The following is a 22,609-nucleotide window of genomic DNA, read 5'->3' on the forward strand; positions in this document are numbered from 1 at the left end:
ATGTATCCCAAAATGTTTAAAATGGTAATATTGTTTTACGACTGAAGTATCCTGATAATATCATATCATGGGCCCTGTAGGCATTCCCGCCCCTACTGCTGGCTGAACAAATTAGGAGTACCTGAGGACCCTTAAAATCCAACCTGTCCCAGAAAGATTTTACAATGGTGACAAATTAGCATCATTTCCTCGCCTTGTTCATTGCGTCATTGTGCTGTAGACCAAGGAGCTTTTTTTTTCTCCAGAGCTGCTCCATTCCCAAGAAATGTTCATATAAAGTGAAACACACCTTGAGGTTTGATGAACTCATCCCTCCAATGCAGAGGTGTTAAAACCAAACAGCACACGGGAGATGTGCATTTTGTGTGTAGCTGCAGGCAAGAGCCATTTAAGCAGCCAGAGGAGGGCCGCCCATCTGCTGGCTAATAAAAGCAGGTTAGAGCGGGTAGGAGAGAGAGAGAGAGAGAGAGAGAGAGAGAGAGAGAGAGAGAGAGAGAGAGAGAGAGAGAGAGAGAGAGAGAGAGAGAGAGAGAGGTCATAATACAGGCAGCAGTCCTTCATGTTTCACTGCCCCGCTGCAGCCTTTATACCTTGGTTACCATCAGGCCGGCGACACGCGCTGAGCTGTTAAAACAGCTGCACACATTGAAAGGAATTTATGGCACGCAGCAATAGAACAGGCTTGTTTAAGAGATCTAAAGGCTGTAATCTGAGCATGTGTGTGTATATGTGTGTGAGACTCAGAGGAGAGACTCAGCTTAATAACCCATTACATGCATTTTACAGGTAGTTTTGAAGGACAAACCACCAACGTGCTGTTACTCTGGGCTGCATTTCTTCCACAAGCCCACCGAGATGATCCAGTGTTTTCATTACAGGCGGATCTGGTCGTCTCGGCGACACTGAAAACATCCAGTACCATCTGTGTAAAAAGAAGCAGAAATAAAAAGACGGGGTCTGGATCCTGATGCTCAGTACCGCCTCCTACCCTGAAGCCCATATCTGTGCCTGAATGATGCAATAAAACTCACAAATAAAGCATCATGTTATTGTGAGAGCTGATGTAAGCCTGCTGTACTAATAAAAAACACATAAGACATGATAAGTATTTAATAAGGTCAAATATCACCGGGGATTTTAATGGCTTTTCAGCCAATTTGCAGGAACGTTTATTAGGCATTTATTAGACAGCATGTGGTGCTGTGTGTGTGTTCAGGATCATGGTTACAGAGATTGGTCATCCGGTTTTACAGCTCCTCACTTGATTTGTGTCAAATGTAGTTCATCTGTAAAAAAGCAGATTTAAGGTTTGTTGATACGTGTCAATGTTCAGCAGGAGTGGAGTGGTAACCAGCTCTTATGATGCTATAGGCTTACACTGCCAGGGAGACTGACACACTGGGATCCCCTCTCTCTCCTCTCTCTCTGCCTATCACTCACTTAAACTCTCTCTGTCCCATTAAAGTAACTAACCATAGACCTTTCTGGAGTCCCTGAGCTCCCTTGTCTCATAGGTTCCTTGGAGTCGCTGCCATAGATGACCTGCTGCCGTGGACGAGCCAGACCCCAGCTGCTACAACTACTACTATCTGTCTCATCACTATCATCAACTACTCAGTCTCAGCAGATGTGTGTCTAACATGAGTCTGGTCCTGCTGGAGGTTTCTGCCTGTTAAAGGAAGTTTGTCCTTGTCACTGTAACTTGCTAAATGCTGCAAAGTGTTCTGCTCATGGTGGATTAAGATGAGATCAGACTGAGTCCTGTCTGTAAGATGGGACTTGATCTTAACCTGTCTTAATGTTGGGTCTTTGTTACTAATATAACTCAGAGTACGGTCTAGACTTACTCTGTTTGTAATGCATCTTGAGATATCATTTGTTTTAATTTGGTGCTATATAAAGGTTGATTGATTGATTTATGAACCTAGTATATTTTCCTGATAGGCTGATGTACTAGTTGGCGGTTTGGTTGTATCTTAGTAAAACATTTGCCAATGAATGATCAACATTTTTAAGATGTAGGTCCTCCACCTCTGTCCCTCCTTGCACAGATCATGAAGTAAAACATCAGCATCACAATAATTAATATTCTAAAAATATTGTGTTTCAGGTCTTAAGCTGCAAGATGCGCAAAGACTTTGCAGTCCCTGCAGCAGGCATGTTCTGCTTATGGAGTGACGCCTGCAAGCTAGTTCAGGCAGGTATCTCGAGCTGCTCTGATTTCACACTTGTCATACTTACAATCACCTCACAAAAATATCCTCCCAATTTGTGAGTCTGTAAGCCTGTAAGATTTCTGGCCTCCACCTCTGCTCTGTCATTGCCACCTCTGCCCTTCACCAATACTGCGCTGAAACTGTCAGACCGAACACCTCCCTGCATCCTCATACAGCCACAGAGTTTAAGATATGATCTCATCACTCCTCAGGTTTCTGCATGTAAAATCAATCTGCGAGGAGTGAAGAGGTCGGACCCCAGATGGCAAACACAAACAATGTTCTGCTGCTGCTGCAAGAAAGTTTCAACCAATACGCGGTGACTTGTCTGATTGACTGCAGCATCCACTGACATGCAGCAACAGGTGGAGAGAGAGGTGAGGTGTGTGGCATTGACAGATGGGGGAGCAGGAGCTGGGGGTGTGTGACAGGGAAGCAGAGGTGAAGCATTACAGTGAAGAGAGTGAAGCTGAGGTGATAAGAAGCGTTGATGAGCTCAAAATGTCCAAGAAAGCAGTGAGTGACTTAGGTCTGTTCGGTATCATGATATTCTTAACATTATTGGGCTACCTCCTGTGAAGATGTATCAAGTAGCTGTGTAGTAAGTCTGAGCTGCTGCTTCTCTATGATTTATTAGCATAAAAAGATCAAAGGTTGCATCATAATTTAGACCTTTTCAAGTCCAAATCCTTGCTTTCTCATGTGTCAGCAGACAAGATATGCAAACAGCTTTTAAAATGCTTGATTTTTAAATGAGTAACATTCAAACTTTGTTGATGTAAATGCAGAATGTCTGGAGAAACTCATCCGGGAGAGGAAGACTTAAAGTTAGTTTCTTGGTGAATGTTTTTCCCCAAAATGGGAGGTCAAAAATGAATTATTTACCATTTTGCATGATGTAATTTGCCTCGCTCAACACAGATGCTAAATCCATCCGTCCAAACCCCACACTCACAGACTTTGAAACACGTTCCCATAAAGTGTTTGGGTGTTTAGTGCTGTCTCACTGTCACATTGTGAAGTGTGCAAGCTCTCTGATGCTGATTTTACAACTCAAAATTATGCATTTCTACCGACTTAAGTATGGTGGCTCTGAAGGGCACAACACAACAACATTTCAGAAAACACAATGACATTTCACCAAATGGAAAGGGGAGGAACAACACGTCTTGTTTCTGATTGGACAGAACCTGACAGTTTGACATCATTCCCGGTTTCTATTAACACTACTCAGCTGAGTCCCTGCACAAACTTTAAACTGAGTTGGAAGGAATGGAAGAGGATATATAAATAATAAAGGAATATTTCAACAAAGGATACACATGTAATGTAGCCTAATACTCCTATGGTGTAGCCGACATATTAGGACATCCTCAGGATTCGGAGTCAGGCGTCAGACCTAAGATGAAAAAGCATCAGGTCTGTTTCCCTTTGTTCAAATTCTGATTACATGTAATCTGAATGCTTTTGGGAGAACACTTTGATAACATGTAATCTGATGACTGTAGGAACAGTAACAGGATGGTATTCTTTCTGATTAGTTTTGGGAATGAACTCTGATCATTAGAGGCATGTCAATTGTGCGGTGGTTAGCATGGACCATCTTCACCAAAATAAATAAAGGTTCACATCCTGGATTGAGGCTTTCCATGTAAAGGAACAGTTTTTTCACACTGTCTAATCCCAATAAAATGTTTGAATGAAAACACCTAAATCTCAGTTAGATAAGCTGGTCTAAGGTGGTTCAGTTCAGTTCAGTTCAGTTCAATTCAGTTCAATTCAGATGACTTTATTAATCCCCAAAGGGCAATTCTGTTTACAGTTTACCCTGCCCTATTGAAACAATCTAAATAATTAGGGAACAAAAACAAATGAATGCAAACATTCACAAACATATAGAAAACCACATTCACATGTCAGTGCAAACAAATCAGCAGGATCAACAATGGCTACAATACATACAATAAATACAATGAATACAATAAATACAATAAATACAATGTCAATGATGCATCAAGATGATACACCTTAGACTATAGCATTAGTCACAATTGGTTCCAGTTTAACTCTCAGCATTTAGCAGGCTGGTAGCTGAAGGTATAAATGAGTTAGATAATCTATTTGTTTTCCTTGGGGGTGCATAATAGCGCCGCCCAGAGGGCATAAGAGAAAAGTCAGAGGAAAGAATGTGGCCAGGCTGATATAGTTCTTTGTTCAAATCCTGGACAGAGACCTGTTTAGTGGTAAGCATGAAATGTTTTCATCACAAAGGAGACAAGCTGTGCTTTTAAAGAACTATAAAGATATAAATGAAAAACCTAGAGAGACCAGCAGAGGGAAAGTGGACAGGCCGGCTGCCTTTCAACTCAAAGGTCCTGGGTTCAGTTCCAGTGGGGAAAAACTTTCCTCACACTGGAGTTTGAACTGTGCTTTACAATATAAAAATTGTGGAATGAAAGACCTAGAAAAGAAAGCTAATCCAAGCAGCCCTGTGGTTTTAAGGATAGGCCTGCCACCTTTAACTCTGATGGTTGTGGGTTCAAATCCCACTAAGGGCTTCTATTGTAATGTGGAAATGAAACTTTTTCCACACAATGTGCTTGAGCTGTGCTTTTGTTACTGCAAAATCGTGGAATGAAAAAACATAAGAAAGGTTCCACTTGCAAGCAGCTCTGTGTTGTGATGGACAGGGCTGCTGCCTTTCTTTGCAAGGTTCCTGGGTTCAAATCCCACTAAGGGCTTCCAATGTGAGATGAAAATGAAACAGTTTCCTCACAATGTGGTGTGTGAGAGCACCAACCAACAATCAGATGATGCTGAGGGTATTTTTACTCTGAAGACGGTGAGTACTGCAAACACTGGACTGCATTTGGATTGAATGAAAAATAGGCACTGCCAGTGCAGCAGCAGTGTTAGTGGACACAGGCCCTTAGACTTGATTTAGTTTGACTCCATGCCTTATATGAATCTGACTCTTGAAAAAACTGGCTCTGCTCTCTATCAGAAGACAAAGTTTTGGGTGATATTAACTGTGCTTTAAGAACTCAGCAGCTGATTACACTGTTGGTCCAAATTAAATGCTTTAACTGTAAAATATACATGCAAATATACCATTTATATGGATACATGATTCATGACTTCTCTTCACCTGCACTGACTTTGCATGTAATTTAACAATTTGCCTGCTTTTCTCAGAACACACATCAAGTGTCTCTGATATTGGAAGAGATTATGTATAGCTTATTGTGCAATAAAACATGTCAGATGTGAAATTTGTGCAGCTCAAGATGCCTGCCAGTACTAGCTTGCTCCACTCTTTACAGTCCTTGCACTGTTTTAAATGCTGATTCACTTTGAGTATCTCATTTTGAGCACTTTATAAAAGCTAATATAAATGGGGTTTTGAATTTTCATATTGAAAATATTCTCTGCTCTCAAGGTCCTAAAAATAAGGACATCTGTAATGAAAAGTCTCGGCTGATTGAATATGTGATGTCAAACCAGCACAAAGGAGCTAAACCATGGGAGCTAAATTCACAACAGTCAAATCAAGGAAACCATGTATGTAATACGCCTGTCCTGGAGGATAAAGAGAAGTCTGAAAGGCAGCCAGCTGCAGAGGGAGAGAGAATACATGAATGATGAAATTAATTAGCATCCTCTGAGACAGAGTGATGCTGGTCCAGGGTGAGTTTTATGGCTCTCAGAGGTTTTGAGGCCTCAGAGGGAGCTGGTGATTATGGAGTAAGTCGATTATAGAACTCAGCCACACTCATCACTCTGGGTGGATTTTAATGGGGAGGAAATTCAATGAAATATCATCTTCACGTTACTTATTTCTTAACAGAAGTGCGGTCTTTTCATGAAGCCTGATGAGCACAGCTCTGAGTGAAAACATTAAGCCTGGTTTATACCTCAACGTAGACTCTGTGCTGTACTCACGCCGTAGAGGCTGATGCTGTGGCGAGCACTACATTCATGTGTGTTGGAGTGTCCATGTCACACTGCGATACTCTGCCTAACACTTGTAGGCAGTGCTACATGTTGTTAAAGCGCAAGTTTCTGACCTTGTTCACTGCTTGTTTGTGAGAAGGAAACCATGAATCGTATCCCAGCGTATCATGTTGAGCAACAGTTGATCATGGGCTTGTGTGCATTAGTTTGAAGGGGTGCTTCAGCTTCTGTGTTAGTACAGAGCTATGTGGACCTACAGTGTAAGCTACGGCGTAGATGTGATGCAGAAGTTGAAGCAGGTTTGGGTAGATTCACTGCAGCCTAAGAAGAAGAACAATGCTTTTTATTTTGGAAACATATGCACAATATAAAAGCACGGAAATACTTGTTATTCACAGATGATCATCCATCACTCCATCCATGGATTTATGTGTCTTTTCATGCCATCTGTAATGTTTGAAGTGGCTTGTTGAAGGTATTTTTCTTTTGATCATATGAATAGATCTCAGTTTTTTTACACACACATACGCATGCATGCACGCACGCACGCACGCACGCACGCACGCACGCACTCACGCACGCACGCACGCACGCACGCAGGCACGCACGCAGGCACGCACACAGAGCGGGCTGGTAGAGCCCTGGTGCTGACGTCACATCCCTTATGCTGACCTTCACATCAATTAAGCTCACCGATAAAATGTCAGAAATCCCTCAGGTCGGTACGGTTTACAGCAGAAGAGATTCGTGTGCTGATTTGAAACAGATACTCATGGCAGTACAAAAGGATCCTTGTGTTAATGTTGGTCACATTTTCTCTCACCATTCCTCCTCTACGCTGCAAATCTGATTTACAACACTGCAAATCTGCAAAAGGAGCTGTCAATCAATCATCTTTATTATTTGCATGATAAGAACTTACTCTAAAAACAGGATGAAATAAAATGTCTGTATTTGTTTTTATTTCTGTATTATCTGTATTTCAGTTTGCTAGTTTGTCCCATGCTCCACCTGTTAACTTTAAGAAGGCAGGGTGACATTTACTGCAGCCAGTCAGCAGGGGGAGCTCTAAATCTTTTGGCTTTACAGTTTGCACTGATAGCTGCTACTTTAATATACAGTTTGGGGTTTGAGTCCACTGACTTTATAAAAAAACAGAAGGAACAAATGGTCCCCAAACATGAGCCATAACATTTAGAGCCTCCCCCAGTGACTGGCTGCAGAACAGGTCATAAGCCCCGCCTCCTTCATGTTAACAGATGGAACATGGATGACAAGGAATATTCTCCCACAGGGTTTCTTAGTTTTCACGTTGATTTATGACCATGTGTTTATTTTTGGAAAAGTGTTACGTTTCAATAATTAATTTGATTTTAAAAAGAGGGGAATGTAACATCATGATTGACAGCTCTGCTGACTAATGAGGCTCCTAGCTTTCTCTACCAGCAGAGGAGAGGAGGGACGGTACAAGGAAACATCTGCTCTGCTGTGTACTGTACGAACATGAGAGATCATACCACTTACTCAAATATATTACGTATTTTGGCTTCCTTTTTTAATTGGGGAGTTGGTGTGCCGTCCATATATGAATACAGTCAATGTACAGGTGGTAGCAGTTCAGGGAGCCATGTGTTTCACGCTGCTCAGGTTTACTGGGAGAGAGAGAGTCATTAGAAATGTGAATTAAAAAGAATAAAGTTAATGTATTAGATATAAGCCTCTTACTTCCGGAGTCTCTGACTCCTGGGTCCCCGAATTAAATCAAGGGGAAAAACCTGACTGACTGCAGCAGTGCTGTAAACACATCTGGACAGGTGTGTCTCAGGAGCCAACGCTCATTTCAGGATTTGCACATTTTCGATTTGGCTCAGCAGCTGTTCCCCCCCCCAACTCCCTGCGTGCCACTGCCTTATTATGCTCTTATTAATGTAACACCATTAAACGTCCCTGAACATCTGAGTGCAGCAATTCACACACCCCTCGTAACATTCACTCCTCTGGCAGGGTCAGGGAGCGACACGGTCTGGAGAGATCTACCGCAGGATCAAGGGGGCTGATTATTTGTTGGGATGTGGAGGAGTGAGGGTGAGCAGGAGTGGGTAGTTTGGAGAAGGAGGGGTTCAGCATTGAATCACTTGGCATATTTATTATCCGCTCTCTAGCTTTGGCTCAATCCTGCATCTCCTACATCAGGTAGAATAATGGCCCCCATAACCTTGGGCGTCGTTGGCCTCCCCCCTTCACTATCTTTTCATTACAGATCAGTATAAAAAAAGCAGAGATCAGATAGCAAATAGAAAACGCACAGGTGCTCCAACACTCCCACATGCTTTGAGGCAGTATTTCTCCGTACATCAGGGCTACAAGAAGAGGCATCCTGAATTGATTGGGAGATAATGAAGGAGGGGAGGGAAGAGGGGATCGATGCATCTGGACCCTGCCGACAGAAACAGACAAAACATGGCTGCCTCTCCACTCACGCACAAGGCCAGGCTGGACGTGCAGTTTATCTGTGAAGTTTAAAGGAATACATGTTGATCATTTCCATTTCTAAAGATAAATCCTCCTGTTTTTGTGAAGGTCTTCAAATTCAAGCATCTTGTTGCAAGAAAACAGACCAAAAAATCCAGGAATTCATTGATTTCTCCTCTAAATGCATCCCTGAAAAAGCATTCACTGTACACCGCTTTAGTACACTTCACTTATCCAATAAAAATAGACCATTAAAGGTTTTTAGGGAGATTTAAAAAACCCTGTTACCATGCTCAGGAGGCTGATTGTCAAGCTTTACAGGCTCCCCGACATAAACGGCTATTACAGCAATTTGAAAAAAAAAGGATAATTCTTTATTATTTATTGCAAAATAAAGTCAGGATACTCAAATTAAAGGAATAATAAAAACCCTGACAAGACTAAAGACTTAAGCTGCAACATTAAATATTCATAGCTGTTGTAATTTCCGCGTTCTGCTGTGTGCAGACTATTAAAGTGCACAAATATTTTAGGCTTGTCTTCATGATGAAGACAGAAAGTGGACAGTATTTGAGAAAGAATATCGACACAAAAATCTTTCACCTTCATGTCATAGTTAGATCTGTCTGAAATATTTTCTGTGCTCCTAAAGGAAACTTTTCTGCACAGAGAAATGTCCTCTGGGATTTGCTCCTAGCTTTTGGATCATCTTAATGGATGTATTATGAATGAAAAACACTCTTCTCAGAGTAAACCAGGATGTAAATATGTTACATTTTGCAGTGAAGTTGCATCAGACCGGTGAATCTATGTCCCGCTTTGCAGGACTGTTTATGAAGTAAAGGCCTGTGTGTTGTTCAAGTTTGTCACTACTGACAGAGCAACAGAGAACTCAACAGGATCATCCACGTCACCTACATTGCTGTCGAAAGTAGAGTGTCACAGAAAGTAAAGGTTAAAGTAGAAAATTGATCACCTCTAAGAACAACTTGAAATCAAACACGCAGCTGTCCGGACATGCCAACTGAGTAAAGGCTGCTTATTAACTTCTGGTAGTGGTAGCCTTTGTCTGTAGAAAGTAAACCTCCCTGTTATGTTCAAATCTGATAATTTATAATTCTGTAAGGCCAGGGAGGATTGAGCAAAGAAGTGAACTTGTCATGTTTGGGTCTGTTCTTTTCTGATTTTTGGTTATTCGTGTTCCTGTTCAGGTTTGTATAGTTTCTAGGGTCTTTTGTTTCATGTGTTGATTTCCGTTGTGTTATATGTTCTCCTTTTTTGTATACTCTCATGTCTGTGTATTCCTTGTCTGTGTTTTTGTCTAGTTCTTCCTGTTTTATTTTGTAGAATCCCCCAGTGTGTTAAGTTTAGTTCTACTTCCTGTGTTTTCCCTCCTTTGTGATTGTAACATTTGTGTCTTGTTGGTCTCACCTGTGTCTCGTTACTCATTACCAAGTGTGTGTACATAGTCTCTGTGCTTCCTCCCTTCTGTGTTAGTTCATTGTCCTTGCCTGAGTGAGTCTGCGTGTTCCTGTGCTCCTCGTGTTCACGGTTTTCCCTGTAGATTTGTTTAATAGTACATTTTTGTGTATTTATTTTGTTCATTGATACCTTTTGTTAGTCTGGGCTATAATTTTTCCCCTAACTGTGACAGAACTCCTCTTTCAGTCTCTCACTTGAGCATCATCAAACTGCGTGACTGATGGCACTCAATTCCTGCAAAACAGTGAAACGGCACATTCTTTCAGGAAGTCATTTAATATTTAAATATTTAAAAAGTGCCCCTTAAAAAAGACACTTTAATGAAAAATTGGTGCATACGATTAAAAATAACCTTAAATACATAAAGTGTTTGATAATCTACATGTTATAGAAAGCCCCCCTTTCCTTTCATCATAGAACTGGGTTGTTCATGGGTGCATGTTTATATGAAAACAAGAAGGTTCTCTGCAACCTTTTTCCAAAAAGAACACGTGAGGAACACTGCCGCCGTTTTTTGCGCTAGGTAACCAAAGTGCCCAGCGGCACTTCCGCTTCCCTAAGCAGAGTCCCTTGGGTCTTATCTAAAATGCTCTGTATGCTTCATACATACTTTTATTCAATGACATTTCAACGAGAAACTGTAAAAACTATTGATATAAACCATGTCAAAGCATTACCAGATTACAAGCAGCTCTAAACTTGGAAATTGTACCTAGTATGATAATTTTTCTCCTCTGGGGGGACGTCCGTCATTCCTGTTGATACCAGAAGTCCCACCCCTTCTTGATTCTCATTGGTCAGTGATCAAGGAGTGACACTGATGAGTGCTGCGGTGTTCCAAAAGCTAAACTTTTTTCAACTGAGGGCGCTGAACAGGTTTTTTGATGAGCGCTGGAATGCTGAATCAGAGTTCGAATAAAAAACAGGCACTGCCAGTGCAAAAAAATGGCTGCAGTGGACACAGAACCTTATAGGGACCATTTAAAAACAGTGTATCTGTGTATCTACTGCTCCACTAACAGCCTCTAGTCGATGCTGTTTCTCTTTCAACTTTTCTTTCACTCTGGTGACCTTAATGAAAGAGTGATAAATGTTCTCTGGGGTTTACTTTCCATTAAAATCATAAGAAAAGTGCAATGAGCTCACTATTAAACAATGCAGTTGTCTTTATGGACATTAAAAAACACTTTTGATTCTTTTCTGCATCAGGGAGTCAAAGTTAGGTTTGAAGTTTGCAGTGGTTTCTATTTTATTTACTTTAATTAGCACCTCAATGAACAAACTTTGACTTCAGGCAGTGGTAGCATCCAGGGCCGGAGCTAGACTCTCAGCGCAAAGGGGGCATAGCATCCTCAAGGGGCCCTTCTGAAAGTCAAATTCACAACTGTAAAACAGCTGATATATGTTCTCCCCTACTTATTAATAAAACCTACAAATTCTCACTTATTGATCTAAGACAGCCCACTCTACTGCACTGATTAATGAATGGTTCAGCACTGACGCTGATGGACAGCGACAGGCAGGAGCATTGTCCAGTACTGTCTTTCTCAGGAATTAACTAAACATAAAATAGACACAGCGGTCTACAACACAGTAAAGTGTATTTAAACATAAAATAGACACAGCGGTTTAAACGCAATTTCAAAGGCAGTCTACAATACCTCAGGAGATGACACATAGGTGCAGAGATCCGTTAAACACATCAGTTAAACATCAGTGTTAGGATTCATGGCTGACACAATGAATACAATGTCTCAAAAAGAGTGAAACTCCTCCATAACTTCCTCTGGCTTGGAGATGTCTTCTGAATAGAAACATGCAAGCTCCAGCATTTTTATTTCCGCATCAGGGTGCTTTGTATCATGAACAGTTTAGCCATTTCTTGATTCTCGAACTGCCCCACCAAAATATCGAGGATGTAAAAATAAACTTCTGCTGAGAACAAAATGCAAACGAGGCCAGTCGATACCTGTGCCGCAGCTGTGACCTCACATCACAGCTAATAAAGGGGAAAGCCCTAACCTAACACCTGCCGAGCTTAAGTCCAAGATCGAGCGCACGTGTTAGGAGTGAGAGTGACGCAGTAACATGCAGGCATATTTCCAACACCGATTCTAATAAATATAGACAGTAGGGATGTAAATTTGAAGTATTTTCTGTGATCGATCTTTGGAAATGTTAACAATCAATTATTGATTAATCATTAGAAAAAAACTTAAATGTTTCCATGTTAAAAACAATGCTAAATGCGTTTTTTCCCCTGTATCAGATTTTCCCTCATGACACAATGTATATAATTGACAGTATTGAGTAGCTACGGGTCGTATCGAGGGGTTCAAAACGTTAAACACCCTGAATATCAAGATGTGGAACTGAACAGAAACATATTTTAGACTTTCAGTTTCCAGTTTTCTGTCTACTCGTTCTTATTGAGAAAAATCAGCATGTGAACGCGGTCAGGTGTCAGCCGGGAGCGCAATCGGGTCATAATCAGTCTGGCAGCGCAGAAAAACAGCACTATAGGAGACCTGTCACTCAACCGCAGCCCCCAGCTGAGCATCTCTGCTGTGAGCAACACCTGTAGTCAGCTGATTCATATGGAAACATGCTTTAAACTTAAAACACCTCCCTGATAGCTGAACAAAATATAAGACCACTTGATGTTTGTTCCACGTGATAGAAAATCCAAACAAAACATGTGTTTGAGTAAGCTTTTAACAATTAATTGGTACTCGATTATTGGGCACCTGGAAACACATAACAACCACATAGGATTAAATAATAATCATGGCCAAATGATATAGCTAATGGCGATTATTATTGATTTGTTTGTAAACATTTGAATTATTTAGCAGTGTACCTTTACGTGTGCATATGTTGAGCATGGTTGTGGTTTGCACGCCTAAGCTTAAAGCATTTCATGGGCCCATCTAAACATAAGATAAATAATCTTGAATGGTCAGGCCATATGTGTTTTCAGGTGTGTCAGTGTGTATATGGATTTCTGGGGATTATTAATTGAACGAAAACAGGAGGTTGCTTTAAATTGAAAATAGATGTGTGTGTGTTTGTGTGAATGTTTTTTAATTACAACACCGACTGTGGACAGGGACAGACATCGGCTGTTCTGGTCCTGTCAAAAAAGTAGCTCAGTAGGGGGCCCTTGCTGAACTTGGGCCCTGAGGGGCCACATCCTCTGCCCCCGCAGCCGCTCCGCTTATGGTTGTATCATATTCACATAAACACATATCTTTGTTTCATGGATGAGGTGGGCTTTCACTTTGCTTTTTCCTTTTTTAATCACCTAGTGGACCACATTAGCGTCCTGGATGAACTTTTCTTCATCTCACCTGTAGTGAGACGTGAATCTTCATCAGGACAGATGAAGACACTTCTTCTCTCCTTGTCCCCTGATGACTGCCAAAGTGATTTAAGGGACCCTGACAGGTCACGGTAACCCAGATGGATCCTCATCTGTGTGGCTGGTAATCTTCAGCTGTATCACGCAAGCCCGGACTGTCAAATCGTCTTTTTCAGAAAGAGATGATTCCCTGTCAGAGATATTTCAACACCATTTATTCCTTCCTTTAATCAATTCTGATTCTACTTTGAGAATTTGTCCATATCGAGTGCCCCCCAATACTTGATATGTAAATAGTCATACAATTATAATCAAAGTAGCTTTAGGTTACACGCCTAATGAAGTCCTGTGCCGACAATTCATAACACATGGATGCAGTCTCAGTTGCACCACCTGTTGGGTTCTGGAGAGGTTTATATGACCTAGAGATGGCGGTCACCATATTGGAAATGACGACTGTAACTGACCTGCTGCGGGTCTAGAAGCCAGCAAAGATGCAGAGTTGAGGTCTTAGCCTAGTAGCCAAGCAAACAGCTACAATACACCCACCCATCAGTCAAATCAGCCACGCTCCTGTTATGCTAAATCATATGTGACTCTTAGTCTTGATATAATCAAAACAGATGCATTAATAAAATATTTTGAACAGTGTAATATAGTTTGAAGTTGAATCGAACTTTTTACTTTGGGCTCAAATGAGGTTCCCCTGCAGCTTTTGCAGCCAGCCTCTAAAAAGCTGCAGTTCCTCAAGTGGACACTTGAGTAACTGCAGTTTTTGTGCTTCTCTGTTGGCTTTATTTTTCATTGGCTTCTCTTGTCACTCAGTCCTGAGCTTTGTGAGCTTTGCAAATGGTTTCTAATTTCAAACCTCCCCTAGTTATGTTCTTTTCAGGTTTGATTACCTTAGAATTCAATCCTCTAAAAAGTTTGATGGTGAAACAGCGGTTTCTTATATCTTGAGCTTTGACTTACCCTGCAGTTTAATAGCAGGAAATATTATTATTTGAGGGCGTTACATTTTGCTGTAAAGTTTGACAACTGAATATTTGGATTTATTGACTTTTTTTTAGAAGACAGCCTCAAGTAGACACTGAAGGAAGTGTAAATTTTAATAGTCCTGTAATGACTTCATTTTTCATCCCCCTATGTGGTCACTTGATCCCAAGTCATTCAAAGACTTTCTGTGAATTCAACACTTTCATGATATCTAATAAATCTACTGTATTCTGGGTCTTACTGTTGTTTTATCTTGAAGGAAGGGAAAGCACTGACTGTTAGATTTTTCTAGTTTTGGCAAACCTTTATGCTTCCAACTTTGGGTGCAAATCAAGTATGGGTCAGAGAACTGATTAGTGTAGTAACCGAAATTGGATGGTGCATTTTAGCCTGAATTGGAGGAATTTACTGCTTGTTGATTTTTATTAACCCACCCATTCATCCATCCATCCTTCGCTTATCCGGGGTCAGGATGTGATGGCAGCAACTGTTCCAGCAACTTTCTCCAGCTCCTCCTGGGGAATCCCGAGGCTTTCCCAAGCCAGATGCGACATAATTGCTCAAGCAGACTCTCGGTCTACCCCGGTTACTTCTCACGGTTGACTGTTCCCTGAGAATCTACAAAGCAAGGCACTCAGGAGCTGTCCTAATCAGATACCTGAAACAACTCAACTGGAACTATTGGATGTGAAAGAGTAGCAGCTCTGCTCAAAGCTCCCTCTCTGGTGACTGAGCTCTTCGCCCTATCTGTGAGGCAGAGCCCAGATACCATGGACTGGAAACTAATTTTGGTTGCTAGGACATGTGATCTTAATCTTTTGGTAGCTACTAAAAGCTCATGACCATAGGGGGGGGGGGGGGGGGGGGTTGAATGTACACCCATCTGCCATAAAGTTATGACCACTAACAGATGAAGTCATTAACTTTGATTGTCTCTTTATGGTGTCATCTCTTGGTGGGTGGGATATGTTTAGCAGCAAGAGAACATTTGGTCTTTGAAGTTTATGCTCCATGTTGTTGAGTTGTGCTATTTATTTTGACGTGTGCTGCTGACCTCTTGGCCATGTTGCCCTTGTAAATGAGGTCTCGATCTCAATGGGTCTCATCTGGTTAAATAAAGGTTAAAGGAAAAAAAAGAAGAAAAAAAAGTGTTAAAAGAAGAACAATTAGATAATTTCAAGGATGCTTTCAACTTTTGGCAAACTTAACTAACTCAGGACCCACCAAGAGCAGTCCAAGGAAGGAAAACCAGTAAACCTGCAACAAGTTCAGTAGGTTGTGAGCTGCAAAACTGGACCAATGAAAGAAGGTGGCCTGGAGGAACACAACAGTGTTGACTTGGTTTAAAATTCCCTCGATCTCAATCCAAGTCCCAGTTTCCAGGACATGAGGGATCTGCTAAGTCCATGTCTCTTCAGGTCAGGGCTGTGCTGGCCTGACTTGTAAAGAAGGGGCCTGCAAAATATCAGACAGGTGGTCATAATATTAAGGTTGATTTGTATAGATGGACTGTAAGCTCTGCCTTGAGGCTCAGATTGGCTGCATCACTGCACTGGTTTGCCTGTCAACTTCACAATCCACGCCGTTCATCTGAGGTTCAGTCAAGCACAACGCTACCCTGCTATCCCCGTAATGTCATTGAACATGCCTCTGAGGAGGAATATTGACATATCAACACATTTAATATGGAACAGTACAAAACAGGTACAGGTACAATAGGTCAGATCCTCATATAGTGAAGCATTTTCCAAAGTGAACTTTCCAGACACATTTATTGGGCTGATAACATTACTCAAACACAGTGTATGACCATTGTAAACAAGAAAACAGAAAAAAAGGCATCAGCTCAGACTGCTGCAGAGTTCAAAGTGCGCCAAGCTTTTTAAAATTCTCAACTTTTTCTCTTTTTTTTAAAATCCTCTTTATATATCTTTTGACTGTTAATTCATTACTTTTCTTTACATATTCATTTTTCTGCAGTATTGATAATTATAATATGTACAAACGAGGCCAAGACACTGGTTGCTCTGAGGCCGTAAGAAAGCCTGTAAATATTTGCTCGTCTCCCATGACATGACTCTGGTTTAGAGATGAAAAGGTAAGGCTGTGCTCCCTCTCGGTTGGGTTTTCTGATTGCATGCCTTGTTGGTGACGATAATGAAACGTCCGTGTGAGTGTCGTCTTCACCGGCGGGATGGGGGCAGTGACTTACTCCTTGGATTTTCCCACTGATAGCAACAATTTTATGTACAAAGGCTGTCAAGTCCCAACGTTGTCCTAGTGGTTGGGAGGCTATCAAATAAATGCTTCCATGTTGTTTTTTTTAAGCTTCCAAGGGTCCTGTTTTTGGTTTTCTCCCAAAAAAAGTATCAAAATGTCCATATAGATATAGTTGTACAGTGGGGGAAAGGGCTTGTTAGCATGTGTTAGACCGAGGGATCAAACTGTTCTCAATGTATGAAAAGAAGAGTCTCTTTGCTCGCAGTACAAAGTTCCTTAATTCATATAATGTCCGTGTTTGTCTTTATACAATGCCATGAAGATTTCTGAGATGAGATGCAGACCAGTTTCCCATCATCCCCTCCCTCTTCTCCTCCTCCTCCTCCTCCACCTCCTCCATCCATCGTCGCCTCGTCTCGCTCCTTCTCTCTGACATTCATCTCCATGCTCAACCAAGGGAGGCTACTTTAGCAACCACTCGTTCACTGGAAGAGAGGAGAAGGACAGGAGTGAGAATTCTGATTTATATATGCAGCTCTCTGCACAGTTCAACTGTTCTCCAGCATTATCCACCCAACACCCTCCCTGTACACACCATATTTCATCTTTAACGATAACATACAATTTAACAGGAATGGCACTCGGATGAATGGTGGTGGCTGTGTGTGTGTGGAGGGGGGGATTTGGTGCCTTTATGTTTTGAATGGCAGCCTTGAGAGAAAATCACACCCAAAAGGAGCAGGTGCCAAAAACATGAATAAACATTGTAATTTGGAAGAATGTGTCAAGATGGCATCAGAAACATGCATACTTTAAAAAGATACAAGTGTAAAATAAAAGACTGATAAAAGAATTTCCTGCTGATGTAAAAATACACTCACGATCCCACATGATGTTTGAGAAAAAAATTGTTCTATTTTTGTGCCATTATGATTATCCTCAATTCTTATTAGATGCACCAACCAAGCCTTTATACCAAAATATGTGTCTGTTAAAATGAAAGAGATAAAAGTAAAACTTGTTCAACAGAAATACTCATTTAAAGATCTGTAGCCTGTTGCACCAGCTGTGTTTAAGTTTTGTCCAAAGTTAGGGTGTAAAGTCCTCACTAAACCATACGTTGAAATTAGCTAGTTTGTAAATTAAGTTGTGTCTTTGTTTGGTTTCACCACTGAGACTTAGGGTTCATTTTAACAAGTAGACCGTAACGTCCAAACCAAGCGGCAACCACCAGTCTCCATGAAACACCAATTCAAAAAAGACGATCTTAACAGCATTAATAAACATGTTTACAGCCTGGTTCACAGAACAGCTTGGGTCTACCTGGCTAATTTCTCTAATGTACAGGGGGTGATTTTTTTTCTAACACAACGGTTCAGAAGATATTAAGATTACGAGTTTTAGCCCAAATAAGGACATGACTGACTTGACTGACAGGCGGATACACATAGCTGTTGGCTAGGAGGCTCAAACCCCGCCTCTTTACGTCACACTAAGTTTGGTTGAGTTCAGCATTACCAATATGGCTCCCGCCGACGATTGGCTTCAAAACAACACTCAGGATGGGTGACGTCACGAATATTACATCTATTATTCATACAGTCTATGTTCAAAACTAACCAAAACATTGTGGCAGATATGACCTTTACACTTCCATTAGCCAATCAGAGGAAAGCACCAATTATGATGCAGGGGTTGTCACATTATTATCTTTCGTGCCTAATCGTCTCGGAACTGAGCAACAGCTGAAACAAACTTCCATTACTGTCGTTACTGTTGTGGGACAACAACAAAAGGTATATAAGTCTTGATAAAGTGTCATAGTAAAGTGATAAATATAGCCTAAATCCTTAAACTATAGTAACAGTGACACGAGTGGTAAAATTATCAACTACAACATACGTTAATACTCAGGAGTGGAAATCTTTGTCACCATATTTTTCCAAAGGATGAAATCTCGCGGATAACGCATTGCCGACGTAATGCAGCTGGGAGAATCCTCTGTATCTCCTCATCCTCCAAATGATCACACCTTTCAAAACAACACACCATGGCAATCTGCACTCTACGGAGGACTTATACCTACTAAGTGTAAGAATTAAGTTGTAACTGAGGCTTAAATTGGAACTATCTCAGCTGGTGCAACAGGCTGCAGTTCCTGAAACCCTACACGTTCAAATTCTTTGAATAAAGGATTTACTGGATTCTGTTTTTCTGAACATATTTCCTTTCTCTCGTGTGAAAAATATGAAAAACAATCACATAAACACACAACACGATGATCATACAAACATCTCCGATTCCTATTCAGTTACAGGGATGATCACCTCTCTGGGGAGGGGGTGAGGCGGGATGGAGGAGTCTCCCACTCTGAAGGTTGACCTTACACAAATCACCACAGAGGTGTTTTTTTCCTTTTTAATGAGACCCCCTCCTCCTCTGATGCTTTATCGTGAAGGTCTTTAAATCCCTGAACAATTAAACCAGCCTCTCTGCCTTTGTGTGTTTTTGTTTTTGGGGTTGCTCTCCAAGGGTCTCTGGTGTGTGTGCGTTTGTTTGACGATCAGGAGGGTCTGAGGCAGGTGGGGAGGGTTGAAATCTCCCTCAGCTGCTGCCCAGAATAAGAAATTCATTTTCTAAAAGGAGGGCAAGGAGGGGAGAGAGAGAGAGAGAGAGAGAGAGAGAGAGACGACCACGGTGTGTGTCGGCCTCAGTACAGTAAATCCTGAGTGAAAAATAACACAATAAATAGCACAGACTGGGGGTACCTTTTCTCCTTTAACATATTTACGCTTCAGGAGTGAGATTCAACATTCTGTGCAGCAGCTGCCCAGACTTATATTGGCTGAAACAGAGGAGAGATGACAGGCTGCAGGTTGCAGTGAGCTGTGACAAGCCAGTTTTCTATCTGTCAGTCAGCTCCAAACAGGTGTTCTGACGGTCTGACCACCTGACTTTATCCTGCCTGCTTCTACTCTCCACATTAGCACATCAGTTTGTAATTTACACTTGATGAGCTGAGTCCCGGCTCTGCCCTCAAACTTGATTTTATGTTCATGAATTAATTGTTAAAAAAAAGGGTTAACCTGCTCCAGAGGAGGGATGAGGATAATTAATGTTTCTTGATATCGATAACGTGGATCAAATTCTCAATACTTTTTCATTATTTGGAGGAAATATGAGACAAAAGTATGTTTCAAACAGAACTGTTACCTTTATTGATGACATTTAATTCTACTTAAGTGTAGTGCATTCACATTAGAAAATAAATCTGCTCTGTTTTTCTGAATTAATGAGATAATCTGCCATGGCTCCTTCCTGGTCTGTGTGTGTCTGTCAGGGCGTGGCCTCCATTACACTCCTCCTGTAAGTCAACCTGCACACCTGAGATCCATCCACTAATCAAGCTCCTGCAGTATACGCATATACCCCGGCTCCACAACCAGTGTTCAGCAGGTCCTGCCTACTACATACTGTGTTTGAAGGTAGTATGTAGTATGACTGTTCTGTTGCACCTGTTCTGCAGTATGCTAGGTCAGACGTCACCGGATTTCCGGTTTCGGAAAGTGGAAGTAAACATCTTGGCATACTGCAGATTTAGCTCTTGTTCAAATACTTCATACTGAACTTTGGCCAAATCAGTACAAACTGCTAGTATAGTAGGAGGTTTTGAAAACAGCCTCAGACTGCGTTTCCCTCAGGATCACAGCTCCCTCCCAGGATTTTCAACTGTTTGCCTCAACCTGCCCAGCTGCCAGATCATCTGCTCATTTCCAGCCTCAGAATAAACACCAAACTTAACTTTAAAGAAATAAATCTGTTGAACTCTGTTGAACAAAACCTGACACAACCGGTGCCTCAGTTGCACTCAGTGGTGACCAGTGTTTTCATGAAGCATACCATATTTGCTCAGCTGATCCTGGAGAAATGCTGCAACGTCAGAACAGTCCTTATGTCTAAACCACTGAGTCCTGGTGCCTGTGCAAAGTTGAATATACCATCCATGTTACTTAGAGACAGGAGTATCTCCCAATGTCTAAAACCCAAAGTAAATAAAACTGGTTTGAACTGATCAACCGGGGTATGTTTACTTCCTTGTGTGGCCTTGGGGTGCAGTTGGGATGTTACTGTAGTGGTATGTCGTTAAATCAGAAAACAGCAGATTATTTTATCTCATGTGAATGCAACATACTTCCGTACAATTGACCGTTACCATATAGTCATTTTACCGGACCGCCCTTTAACACATCATACTGTAACCTCCTGCCTCCTTATTAAGTTAACTAACAGGATGCTGTTTTCAACATTGGATTACTGTTGTTAACTAACCAGACTTGCTAAAAAGCTTGGGTGTGTTACCCTGTCAGCTTTGAGTGGAGGAGGGGGATGACTGTCCTCCAGCAGCAGAAGACAGTCAAAGGTTCTGCATTTGGTTTTAAACTGATGCACGATGCTGATGTGCTTGGACATGAAGGTTGCTTGCCCTCCGTTGCAAGAATTTATTTTGAAACAGAGAGTGTATTTCACTTCCTCCTTGTCTAGTCTGCTATTTGCTTTAATACAATGTACCTAAACTTCAGATCCCTTAGTCATCTTTGCAAAAAACTCCATCTTTGTGTAGTATGATATCTGTTGGCTGGCAACTCAGTTTTGTTCAAAATGTTGTTATTAGACAATCAATGCATGTTGGTGCATCAGGACTTTGAATGACACAAGATATTATTTTAATTTTTAAGATCAATAAGACTCAATAGTGGAATTGATTAGCACAAATGTTGATTTTAAAGTTATAAAAAATGTGGGACGAAGCCCTTAGGGGAACAAGATTCTGATCTCCATTCCTAATCCAGACCCATACTTTAAGGGTGCTTTCACACCTGTAGCTTGTTTACCTTGTCAGATGGTAAAAAGATTATTTGTTGTACTCTCCCCTCTGGTCTTTTTGTGTTAACACTGCAGTATTGAAAAATGGGATAAAGCACACACCATCACAGGGCCCCTAGTGTAACCATAAACATTAGCCTGCTAGTTAAAATAGTTCAGCATGCAGCCACAAGATCAAATTTAAATGAAACAGATGAACATAGGTGATAAGATTTTAGAAACATTTTCTAAAATGGAACATAAACACATTAATCAAAGTTAGAATTAACGAGGGACATTTGTCGTGTTTGGTACCTCGGTATTGAAGCTTCTGAGCCCTGTTGTTGGGGCAGTCTTTGCCCTGCATGCTGAAGTTGATGTTGGTGCGGATGCAGCGATTGTTCAGCGGCTGGACGGGACGAACATTGTCGCTCATGCTCAGGAAGATCTGAGATGGCTGGTTCTGACTCAGCAGCCGCAAAGAGTGCATCTAATACAGAGACAGAGAGATGGAGGAGAGAAAAGAGAAGCCAGTGAGTTAAATTGGAGCCAGGTGGTTTGATCCACTGCACTGTTTTCAGCCTGAATGGATGGAGGAGTCTACAAAAAGAAGAGCTGAAAAGTTTCAGGGTAAAAGCCTTTGTTCCAGGTGACATGTTTCACAGTCACAGGGAAAATCCTCGGTTGAGACACTCAGCCTGCTGTGCTTTCTAGGAGTGTGTGTTTTGGGTGTGTGTTTGCAGCTGAGGCTTACCTGCATGCGTGTGAGGTACACTGGCTTGTTCATCAGGAGCCATGTGGCTGTCTCAAAGCATGGCGGGATGGTCATCGATCCATCGTATGTGATAAAACTACTCGTATCCGGGTAAATCTCTTCTATGTTCAGACCGGTCAGAAGGTATGCATCATCTGAGGAAGAAAACAAACAAGAGGGGACGTTTAATGTTTACTGATTCATTCTGTACTGCAGCTTCAGATCTGTCTCCTCTGTGATAAATAATACAAAGAAATAATCAGATGACTAAAAGGATTATCTTGAAGAGTA

The 22,609-nt window shown here is 41.4% G+C and overlaps 1 protein-coding gene across 2 annotated transcripts in view; it reads right to left on the reverse strand.

Annotated features, from left to right (window-relative positions):
• Positions 1-16,234: 16,234 nt before the first annotated feature.
• Positions 16,235-22,609, reverse strand: part of ca10a (carbonic anhydrase Xa) — a 319,433-nt gene continuing 313,058 nt past the window's right edge. Inside the window, exons 7-10 of one of the 2 annotated variants that reach the window (XM_034707131.1) lie at positions 22,319-22,473; positions 21,880-22,054; positions 21,594-21,654; positions 16,235-17,186 (exon numbers count right to left, since the gene is read on the reverse strand). In XM_034707131.1, coding sequence (XP_034563022.1) covers positions 21,614-21,654; positions 21,880-22,054; positions 22,319-22,473 — 371 coding nt within the window. In that variant the 3' untranslated portion in view covers positions 16,235-17,186; positions 21,594-21,613. The remainder of the gene's footprint in view (positions 17,187-21,593; positions 21,655-21,879; positions 22,055-22,318; positions 22,474-22,609) is intronic. The other variant, XM_034707132.1, reaches the window with a different exon arrangement.

Source organism: Notolabrus celidotus, chromosome 18 (assembly GCF_009762535.1).
Source record: "Notolabrus celidotus isolate fNotCel1 chromosome 18, fNotCel1.pri, whole genome shotgun sequence".
Lineage (NCBI taxonomy): Eukaryota > Metazoa > Chordata > Actinopteri > Labriformes > Labridae > Notolabrus > Notolabrus celidotus.